This window comes from Symphodus melops (assembly GCF_947650265.1).
Source record: "Symphodus melops genome assembly, chromosome: 1".
NCBI lineage: Eukaryota > Metazoa > Chordata > Actinopteri > Labriformes > Labridae > Symphodus > Symphodus melops.
The window spans coordinates 5,387,454-5,398,635 of record NC_136691.1 but is presented as its reverse complement, the minus strand read 5'-3'; the positions used below and the strand labels follow the sequence as shown (position 1 = coordinate 5,398,635).

Genomic DNA, 11,182 nt, shown 5'->3' with positions numbered 1-11,182 from the left:
CATGGCTGTCGGTTCTGGGAAATGTATGCAAATCAGGCTTTGCAAATGACTTCATTGATTAACAACGAAGGGAGATGAGTGCTTAGTGTCAACCCCTGCAAGGAATTAATGTTATTATTGTGATAAAGTATGTTTTTGTGTTTATGACTTTTAAACTTTAGAACATCGGATTGTTTTTAATTATGAATACAGAAGCTCTTTGGAGGCATCATTTTAAAAGTGTATTTATGAAAACAGATTTTGAAATGATACTGTAGTGAGTCTAGAGTCTCAGCCAGATGCACAGTAAAGCATTCTGCAGTAAAGACTACACGACACTCGATGGCGCCACGGCACACCAGAAATGTCATAAAACTCGTGATGTCCACCAGTCGTCGCTAAATCTCCAACTTTTCGGTGCCAAAATCATTCCCACAATCCTCACACACCGACCGGCGGTGTATTCATTTGAATGTTTCCACCGTGAAACGCTAACAGAGACTTGTAGCAGTGCTGGAGTTTAACCACTTTTTTCACGTTTCGGATTTACACACCCCACGAGGACCTGGAGAGACTCCCCAAATATGAATCGGTTGGTATTCAATTAACTGTTTGACTAAAAAATTAAAGTAATGCCTTATCTTCTGTTTGTGGAGCCATATGGTCCCACAGTTGCAGAGCTAACTAGCTAGCCTGTTAGCTTAGCTGGCGGCCCAGATACTTATCCTTGATAGTTGAAGCTAACACTGAAAGCTAACTGTGCTATCTCACTTGCTTCGTGTTTCTATTGGCTGAATTTTGACGTAGGGATGCCAGCTACTGTAGCTCACTTGTATCAAGAATGGGGAAATACATTACATTACGTTAATTTTAATCCTCGTTAAGTGACTTCTAATGCACCTTTCCAAACTCAGCTAAAGCTCCTGCGGTGAAGCAAAAGCCAACGCCTCTTCTACTTTTTTTTATTTCATTTGCACGTTTGTTTTCAGTCCTTTTTTATTTGTGTGTCACTGCTGCATGCAGAGCACATGCTTCAAGTTACCTAACAAGTCAACCAACTGTATCCAGGCTGACGTGCTGGAATAGATGTGTGTGAATAGATAGTGTGTGAATAGATAGTATGTGACAGTGACTCTCACTGAACTCCTGAAGCTGCAAGATTTACTAAGACTGACTTTCCTATTGTTCCTCCTGCAGGGTCCCGGGGAAGTCTCTGAGGGTGAACAGCGTGAATCCAATGGCTTTCTGTGCTCCTGCCTGCATCCGTCTGCTGCAAAGAACATGAAGAAGGTACAGGTGTAAATACCAATGCATATTGTGTAAATAACAGCGCAGTCGTGTGTTAAAGTGTGGTGACTGTGAAGTGCAGTTCAGTGGTGTTGTAGTCATAGACATGGTAGTAGTGGCCTCATCCCCTATCCTTTTGTTTTAGGTGGATATTGTAAATAAGGAAGAATTAGATAAAGAAAGGTGAGTCTCTGATCCACATATTTGGGTTAAGTCTTGTGATCACTCACAGTCTGTGTCCCACAGATCATCCATCTCAGTCACTGGATCCTTAAGGCATCTCTCCATACCCATTATCACCACGTCTATGTCCTTGGCGTTGTTTAATATTACGAGTTAAGTCGGCTCTGTATCTGATCAACTTTCTCCTTTGCAGATTCCAAGTCCAGTACAGATCACACAGCCCGGGCAAAGCGAAGCGATTGTCATCTTTCAAGAGGAAGGCTTGTCCAGCGGTGGAGGTGGGCTTGAAGCTGCGCCGCAAAACGTCCGATGTAGGCTGTGCCCGTGACCGCGGCATGGCCAACAAAGAAAATGAGCTGACGTGCTCCGAAGACGTGCGGGGCATGCACTACAATGACAACTGCGGGCTCCCTGTGAACTCTGCAGAGGCCTCCAAGATGGCAGGGGCCAGCTCCAAGTACGGCGAATTCACAGAGGTCAGAGTCGCAGTAAAAAAACGTTTGCCCTGCTGTGTTTTTCTTCTGTGCCTTTCTTGGGTAAAACTTGCAAATCTACTTTCATTTATACCTTACGTACAGCTGACAAAGGACCATGAAGCTATGACTCACGTCCTTTTCGGAAGGAATCTGCGTCTAAAAGTGGCCCAAACACTGTGGCGAAGAAACGCTAGTGAGTTAGTGGCCTACCTTATAAGGTAAACCTGACAACTCATACTTTATTTTTTGCAATTTTTACTCTACATTTCAGGGAGATGCTTTATTTATTTTTTTATCATTTATGATTTTTTTCCACAGAATTCAAGACACAGGGGTGCTGCTTGACTGCTTACCTGTCTTAACAAACAAGTGAGTTCAGTCCTGATGCTTTAAAATAAAGACGCTTCAGTCTGTTATGACTGGACTGAAAAATTCTGCAAACTTGCATTTTATGGCGTCATTAAGACCTTACTATGAATGTGTATTACCTACTAACCCATTAGTTCGTTTCCTCCGTGTCATATGTTAGAAATGAGCAGAAACTGTTGTTGCTGACTCATATTTAAACTTAAATATATTTCTTTAGCGTCAACCAAAACGGAGTAAAAAGCAACTTCTCTCCTTTTGACAAGCTGCAGCCGCCTTTCTTTTCTAAAAAAAAACTCACAGCTAATCATCAAAGGTATTTCTAATTCGTCAGACGTAGCCAAACTATTAGTTGTTCTGGCTCTAAAGCGTCAAAATCTTCCAAATTTATTGAGGTATTTTTCCCCTCTAAAACAGAAACGACAGCAGTTCAATGAATGTCACTCGACCCACGCAGTCTGCGAAATAAGACGAGTAGTTGCTAAGCTTGGAACAACATACAGAGCAAAGTCCCAAACTCATTTATATATAAAAAAAAAGTCCTCTGTATGTCTTTCTACATTGTCTTTTTTTCTTCCTCTCTCTCATTTTGTATTTTTTTTTCTTGTTTCTCATCAGCCTTCAAACTGAAGCATCGTGTTTGTCACTTGGTTGCTGCGTCGACCTCATGCCCCAAGTGAAAGTGGTTCTTGCCAGTAAATACGAAGAGTAAGTGTCACTGTGGAATTGCAAACATGCTTAATGATCTGTTTCCCTGTGCCGAGTCAAAGAAGGTCACAAGTTCTGAGTCAGTGTTGAAGACGACTCGACTCATCTGAGACGCTTCAGACTGTTTGATGAATAACTAATGAACAGTGGTGTTTATTAACTTATTAACCTGTTATCTCTAAAGAACTGTTCCTTCCTCTTCTCCTGCAGACACATAACGGTGGGTTTACACTGGGTTCAGTCCGTCATCAGGAAATGGTGGGCAGAACTTTCTAAGAATGAGAAAAGACTGCAGGACAGTTGTTCAGAAGACAGGTGGGTCGACGATACATATCCCATCTTCAGATGTTTTATTCCAGTATTCCTCGAACAAGCACACTTGAAGAGCAGCCATTTCCAAAACAATGTTTGAGATGACCGCTAACTGCGTGTTCCTCTGTGCACTCGCAGCCTTGTGAAAAAGTAAACACCCCGTGTGTCTTTGCAGGAATATTGAAGTCATGAAGCAGCGGCTAAAGGACCTGTGGAAGGAAGGAGCCCAGTTATGTTTGGTCCCAGGATCTACAGGCGAGTTGGCAAAGGTGAGAAGGCTGTTATTATTATTCCAGGGATTAATCAGGGATTTGATGCTGTTGATGTAAAAGATTTGTCAGGGCCAGTAAAGTTACAGATAATAGTTTACAAATGGAAGTAATCTGAACAGCACAATAAGGATTAGTCAAATCTTTGTGTGGGTCGCTCGTTGAAGGTTTCATGAAGTGAGAAGTGCTTAGTTTTTTTTTTGTGGTTTTTTTAAGTGCAGGTGCTCCCTCTGTTTGTTCCCACTCTCTGTTGGTTTATGCTGGACAAAGCCAACCACTCCCTTTCTAAAGAAATCAAATAAAAAAATAAAAAAAAAACCTCCAGGTCCTCCACACTTGTGCTAACTTGAGCGTTTATGTTGGGATCGTGGCTCCCTTTACCTTCGTCGCATCCTGTTTCAAAGTCAACAAGGATCCGAGCAGGACGCTGCAAACATGAAGCAAGTCGAAACACATCTTAGAAAGTGGCATTTAATAAGTATAGGAAGGAAGAACAAAGAGCTGAACATGAATGATGTTGTTTGTGCTTATTATCCATAGACGTGTGAGAATTGTTTATCTGATGCATTTTCCTTGCTTTAATTTCACACGTGTTTTCTTCGCCGTTAATCCAAAAAACTAAACGACAAAGGTTTCTTTTCATGAATGCCGACTGTTTAACTCTTTAACCGGCTGTGAAAACAACTGATGTGTTATCTCCACTTCACGTTGCAGGCCATCGAGGCTTATCTCTCACAGCTCCCCTGACAGATGTCAGTGAAGCACTCCGAGGATGTGACCACTACTGCCGGATCATGGCTGTGTTTGGAGCTGATAATGGTTCCAGAGAAATGGGCTGGTTGTCTCTTAAAACCTCTTACTGGGACTGAACTTGACAATTCAGACTCCCCCACTCAATTTGAGCACGAGACTCTTGAGGAGGGGGTTAAGAGATCCTTTCTGCAAAAAGAAGAAGAGACAGAAATGAACACAGCAAATGACTGCTTCACATTGAAGTGGAGTGTGTGTGGGGGGGGGGGGCAGACTTACTGGACCTCCATGAGACGAGGTGTTACGTCGCTCTATGAAGTGCCAAGCTCTTTGTCTGTCACTACATCGCTCTCTTACCATTGAATGCAAATGCACTTGTAAGTCTTATGAATGCTCCGATGTCTTGATGTGTTTTGCGCCTGGGTCCCCTGGAATCAGGAACTTGAATCTGCAAGTCTTAAGTTATTAGAGCCCCTCTTGTTTTCAGTTTGCCTCTTCATTTGACATTTGTCTGTATTATGTGTAAAAACAAGTGATTCTTTTAATCTTCTTTTCAATAAATTTTAAGAAAATCAAGTGAGCATTCTTAAACGCTTTTATTGTGTTTTTTTTGATGATTAATAATTAATGACACAGATACTGAGACACATGTTGAGGAATAACAGCTTCAAAGTGATTAACACATTACAGAAGGTAAACATTACACTTCTAAACATTGGCTGGTCATTAAGAAAACAACGGGAGTAGCCAAACAAGTTATGAAACTTTTCATTCATTCGTTGCCTATTTGATTTTAACTTTGTGTATTGAAAGGTGTGAACATGATCTGTTTATCAGAGTAAAAGTGTAATCTATGAAATGTAATGATGAATAGAGGTTCCTGGAATTGTAAATATGGACTTTTTATTAAAATACTGCAGACCTAAAAATAAATCACAAAAGTCATTCATCCATCAGATTTATTAGATTAACAAAAATGTTACTGGAGCAACTATGGGTATTTTTTTTATTTTTTATGGGTACATTAATTTGTAATGTAGTTCAATAGTTTTACCCTGAGAGCTCAAGAATTGTTTACACTCATCAACGGAAGTGTCAACGCCGGTTGAACAATAAAGTTGTTTTTTTCCCGGTGTGACGTCATTCTCCGCAGAGACAGCTGATGCGCCGACTCTTCCGCAGCTTCCCAAGACTGCATTTTGAATACCTTTGCCGAAGAGAATAATAGTCGGGCACTGTTTTAAGTGAACATATCCAGTTAAGATGTGTTGGTGGGACAGAGCAGCGCTGCTGTGGGCCTCCGTGCAGGCTGTGCTCGTCGTGGCGTCGTGTTTCACCGACATGGATACTGGGCCTGGTGCAGGTGTAGCCACGCAGCTAAACGGAGATCGCTTCAAAATCGAGGGGAGGGCATTTGTTCCAGGGGTTAAAACTCAAGACTGGGTCTCCTCTGCCAGAATCCTGGTGGAAGGTGAAGAATACGTGGGGTTTTTCAGGTGAGACGCCGCTACATTGATTAGCTGTCAGCTAGCGATGTAGCCTGTTAGCGAGGCTAGGTAGCGTTAGCATGGCCGGGCAGCTGTTGCCGGCAGAACCTGACTCCTCATCAATTTACACCTGTGAGTTTGTGGGTGCAACTGCTTGACCAGTTGAGGGCTATTTAATCGTGAATTTCTCGTAACTGTAGTCGGTTGATAATTAGATTATGAACTCAGCTAGGCGGATTGGTGTCTGTTTCCAAAACAAACCCGGCATCAACAGATTTGATTGTTGTTGCATTAAGTCGCTCTGTGCACATTCAAAGAACATATCACACACCAGACATCGTCAGCAACAGCATCCGAATTTAATATGTATTTTTATTAAAATCATGTATGTGATGTATTTGTTTGTTTTAGACCTCTCTCTCTTTGAGTTAATGCATTGAGTGAAGATCTGAGGATACTGTAAGTCGTTGTTTGTCTCGTTACTGTGGATCAATAAAACAACAGAGACTGGATCATGTCAATATGTGGTCTATGCGATGTTGACATCCTTAAGGTCCTGTTTCATTAAAGGTCCATGCTGTGTGACAATAATCAAATGCATGTTATTATGAAGATGTTCATGAAGAGACGATTTTTCATTAGAAGTTTCCATCTGACTATACGGCTGACGTGTTGGTATTTTTGTTTTCGCTTTCTTGATAATGTTCCTGAACAAACGCAAAATATTTATTTGTTTGTCCTCTCGTTACAGAACTGATGGAAGCTTTGCAGTGAATGACGTACCTTCAGGATCCTATGTTGTGGAAATTGTCAGCCCTAACTATAGATTTGAAGCAGTACGTGTTGACATCACATCCAAGGGCAAAATGAGGTAAGCTCCTGCTGTAACGAGATAAAAAAAAAAAACCCTCACACATCTCAGTAAAAAGCATTTTATTTCAGGCGATATCAGCCTTTAAAGTAACCGTGTGTCTTTTCCCAGGGCTCGTCTCGTGAACTACATCAAGACTTCTGAAGTCATACGTCAGCCGTATCCTCTGCAAGTCAGAGCCAGCGGTCCTCACAGCTACTTCGTGAAGAGAGAAACCTGGGGCTGGACAGACTTCCTCATGAACCCCATGGTAAATCAGGAAAAAAAAAACATGCTGCCCTGAAGGAGCTGAATAATGGTTTTATACCCCGTGGAGGGAAGAGAGAAAAGCAGGACAGATTGATTTGTTTGGACTGTTGTGTGTGAAAGTTCGGCTCACTTAGAGTTGATAATGCTGCTTTAAGGAATGAAGTGCTCTGAGTCAGAGCTGTCACCATACCAAAAGTAAAACGGAGACATGACACTAGTAAAAATCAAACCATATCCATGCCTGTAGTGATGCCATGGTGACGAAGAAAGATGTCCTGTGCTCCCAATATTGGATCATTTCTTGTTTTTGGTTTCCAAAAATTGCAGGCAAACTCCTTTTTGGTTCCTTTTATTCAAATGGATTCTCTTTGTTGCTCCTGCAGGTCATGATGATGGTTCTTCCCCTGCTCATCATCGTTCTGCTGCCGAAGGTTGTCAACACCAACGACCCAGAAATGAGAAAGGTAAAGAGGATAGAAATTTGCCCATATTCATGCAGTGTCTTATAAGGTTGGGATTTCTAATCTGGTAGAAGAAATGCATGTTTGTAATGTTTGCAATAGAAAGTGATACAGATACTTTTAATAGACCTCTCCTTGTGTTCAACGTCAACATGTTTAATTTTTTAATCCGTGAGGATTCTACAAGTCTGCCCACAGTCGTCACTTCTTCACCTCTGCAGCTGTTTCCATTTATTTTGTTGTTGTTTCTTCCAGGAAATGGAACAGTCCATGAACATGCTGAACCCCAACCCCGAGCTCCCAGACGTCTCCGAGCTCATGACCAAGCTTTTCTCCGGCTCCAAGGGCTCCAGCAAGGCAGGCAGCAGCAGCAAGGGAACCAGGCCGGCTGTGAAGAGGAGGTAGTACTGTACGCGCCCCCCCGCCCCTCGATCCGCCTCAAGAAGCTCCGCTTACGCCATGGAAGCCAGATTTTTAAGTGTCACCCCCCCCCCCCCTTCCTTGGGTCGACTGTACAGTTTTCTTTAATAATGGATGTTTTGAACACATCTTAATTTCTAATATGCTGTCGAAAAAAGATGAAAAAAAGACGCGATGTTTTTCTTACTGCACTGATAGAAAACTCTTAAACCCTGCAAACGCTGTTATCCTTCATTTGCTCTTTATCATCATGCGGTTCTACTACTCATCAATTCTTTCCCCGCTCTAACCCTCCGGTGTACATTTTTCCACTGCTGCTAACCTGAAAGAGAAAATATATACAGAGATTTTCTTGGTTCTTTTTTTGGATATCAGTAATATGACTGTGAATAAAGATACATTGAATTTTAAGACTGATAAATTCTTATTTAAAAAGCCTAGAAAAATAAATGGAATGGTGTGTAACGACTTTGTTTTTATTTCTGATCATGTTGTTGGTTTGACAGTGAACACATGGCCTTCTCATTTCACGAGTTACTGTATGGTCAAGAGATGCATACTGTACATGATGTGTGTATACTCTATAATGGTAATCATGGGCAGGTTGGAGGTACGAGCTGTGTGGTTGCTGAGATGTTAGATTTCAATAAGGCAGACTAAAATCTATATGCAAGTCTTAATATATTGTGTTTGTTATCAATGTTCTCAGATGCTGAAAATGATGACTAATAAATGACATTTTAAAAAAACATTCCCCATTTATAGCCACTCCAGGTTTGTCCAGCCGTCTCCACTCCAGGTATTCATCCGTGATGGGTGTTTTCTCAGAAGTTCAGGGGGAGCTCTGCTCTGCATGCCTGTTCAGGAGGAGTGATCATGATTGCCTCAATCTCTCCAACAAAGGCATACAAAGCCCCGAAATAAATCTTTAAAAAAAAAAAAAAAATCAACCACGCTAGATGTCCTGATAGTACTCTGGATGAGATCACACAAGAGTCATCTCCATGATAACAGAGCAAACTCATCTGCTGATCAAGGCTGTGTCGTTTGACTTCCATGGCAGGGAACCATCTTTGATGCATACTGTAAAGGCAAGGGTTTGAAGTCTAGGCTTTCTAATAAATCTGAGTAGTTTTAAGATGATTAAAAGAAAAGATGACTTCTGAAGAAAATATTTAAGCTGCTTAGGCTTTCAAAGATCCTTCATTCAAACAAGCTAGAAAGATGTATTTGGCTTTGATCGCTCACAATCGATGTCGCGGGTTAAGTAATGTTCAAACAGACATCTCAATCTATCTGGAGACAAAGGTGCTGAGTGGAAATATAATGTGGATTCATAAAATATCCAAATCAGCCTTGCCTGTGTTTGAATTTGTATGTTTGATTACTTAGTGTCCTGCTGTCTTAGTTGCACCTCCCTGGAAGTAAGGTTTAACCTCAAAGTGCCCTCGGTAAACTGTACATGGCAGGTTAAGATAATAAACCGACTGCTGGGGAGGGAAATAAACTGCATTTTTGAACAAAATAAGAACATTCGAGGAACAAACCCTGAAGAGTCGTCAGATAGGATGTTAAAAATGTTCGAGTTTGTATTTCACTGTTAATATCAGTACACTCAGACTCACTTTCACAGAATCACACAGACAGACAACGAGCACAGGTTCACTCACAAAGCGTTTTTAGCCTCCGAGCAGAAACAGAAGGCACAGCGTTTCGAGCGATAGCATCTGACGTTACATCATTTTAAGAGTCGACACAAAAGTGCAAAAATGTACAACAGCAGCACTCAATCATCAGAGAGAAGTGGCTTCAAATACCACGAGTCCAAGTTTCTTTTTTTTTCTGTTTTAGAGTTAAATGACATGAACAGAAGTGTTATCAAAGTGTCACATCATCAACACTTTGGTTGCAAGAGCCAAGATAACAAAAAAGAGAACATTCACTACACACTAAAATACACAAAAACAATTACAATCTGTGCTGTATAAAATCCGACAGTTTCAGTGAGATAAGTTCTTTAAAATGACCTTGAAATGTAAATGCCTACAATGTGTTCTTTATATACAGCGCATGTGAGCAATAGAATGAAGAAGAATACATGGACTTGAAAGACAGGTTCAGAGTTGGTGTTTTTTTTTTAGTTTTTTTTTTTTTACCACTTGATCATACAGTTTGTAATCGTTCTTCAATCCTGCATTGATCCTTAAGTTTTTTTCTCTAAAGTGTCCCTCCTGTGTAAAAAAAGAAAAACAAACTGGGGTCAAAACACCCAGGCCTTGTTATAATAAGGGCTTTAAAAACAGATTCCTTATTATCTAGTTAAGTGTTTACTCGAGACTAGGACACAGGAATGGAACACAAAATCAAACAACTGCCTCATGAAATCCTTATTTATGTCAGTAAAATCCAAACCTGATTAACTTGGCAACCTTTAAAGAGACTGTGGGACTACTTTTACACAGAGGTTGAATTCTAAATTGTGTCCCCAATCTCTTACATTGGAGTCATCATGTCACTTCAAAGAAGAGATCAATTCATCGTCTCTTGAAGCCCTTTGCAGTCATGCATTCATACTTTTTATTTATTCTGTTTTCATGTGATGACGAGACATTTCTGGTTGTTTTCTTGAGGTCTTGACTTATTTACAGGCCTGGTTCTAGAAGAAAACTATTAAGGGTGCATCTGATATTAAAGGGGGTGCAGCTGCAGTGAATTTTGAAAGCTTTGACTACTTTATTTACTTTTTGCATCCATTCAGTTGAGGGTGCAGAAATGTTTAAATGAGGGTGCAATGCAACCTTTTTCACCCTCGTAGAACCGGAGCTGCTTATCTATCTCATTATTAGTTTTATTTTCTGTGATAGATTTTTGGCGATCTAGAAAACAAACACAAGAAGCGCTGTGATAGGCTAGAGCACAACATGACATGCTGCCATGGCCAAGACTAACGAAGTAAGTTAAGCCTTTTGGTTTGTTTTCTGCTTTTCAAACTATTTCTGGTTTACACAAGATAAATAAGTCAAGAACTTAAGAAAACAACCAGGAGTTACTCGTGATAAATACATTTTATCATGCACGCCTGTTTAGGGCTTCTGTAATCGAAAGCATGTTGAAGAGAAATTATAACAGCAACCAGAAACCCTTTTATGCGCTTACTGTGTGAGGTCTTTAGCGTAAACCTGCTCCATTAATTCCCCCCGTAGCGTTCTTCTCATGATGGAGAGTTTAAAGTTGATGCAGCAGAAACAAACGTGTCCTATTTTATATGAAATTCATTAATCTTCTATATCAAACTCTGTGTCTACAGGTTACATTACCCACAATGCAACATAATCACTGCCTGATGTAGTTGTAGATTTGATGT

The 11,182-nt window shown here is 40.7% G+C and overlaps 2 protein-coding genes across 2 annotated transcripts; both read left to right on the top strand.

Moving 5' to 3' along the window:
- Positions 1–302: 302 nt before the first annotated feature.
- On the top strand, positions 303–4,906 carry katnbl1 (katanin p80 subunit B-like 1). Its single transcript, XM_079362617.1, has 10 exons — positions 303–571; positions 1,177–1,269; positions 1,412–1,449; positions 1,643–1,925; positions 2,028–2,143; positions 2,244–2,294; positions 2,910–2,999; positions 3,210–3,314; positions 3,487–3,580; positions 4,295–4,906. The coding sequence occupies exons 2-10, from the start codon at positions 1,261–1,263 to the stop codon at positions 4,325–4,327; spliced, it is 819 nt and encodes a 272-aa protein (XP_079218743.1). The 5' UTR covers positions 303–571; positions 1,177–1,260; the 3' UTR covers positions 4,328–4,906.
- Positions 4,907–5,440: 534 nt separating this feature from the next.
- Positions 5,441–8,283, top strand: emc7b (ER membrane protein complex subunit 7b). Its single transcript, XM_079361225.1, has 5 exons — positions 5,441–5,826; positions 6,569–6,688; positions 6,800–6,938; positions 7,321–7,401; positions 7,654–8,283. The coding sequence occupies exons 1-5, from the start codon at positions 5,594–5,596 to the stop codon at positions 7,801–7,803; spliced, it is 723 nt and encodes a 240-aa protein (XP_079217351.1). The 5' UTR covers positions 5,441–5,593; the 3' UTR covers positions 7,804–8,283.
- The last annotated feature ends 2,899 nt before the right edge of the window (positions 8,284–11,182 follow it).

Coding starts and splice junctions, on each gene's coding strand:
- katnbl1 (XM_079362617.1), top strand. Junction 1,450..1,642: donor GAAGAATTAGATAAAGAAAG/GTGAGTCTCTGA, acceptor TCTCCTTTGCAG/ATTCCAAGTCCAGTACAGAT. Junction 1,926..2,027: donor AGTACGGCGAATTCACAGAG/GTCAGAGTCGCA, acceptor CCTTACGTACAG/CTGACAAAGGACCATGAAGC.
- emc7b (XM_079361225.1), top strand. CDS start 5,594: ATGTGTTGGTGGGACAGAGCAGCGCTGCTGTGGGCCTCCGTGCAGGCT. Junction 5,827..6,568: donor GAATACGTGGGGTTTTTCAG/GTGAGACGCCGC, acceptor CTCTCGTTACAG/AACTGATGGAAGCTTTGCAG. Junction 7,402..7,653: donor ACGACCCAGAAATGAGAAAG/GTAAAGAGGATA, acceptor TGTTTCTTCCAG/GAAATGGAACAGTCCATGAA.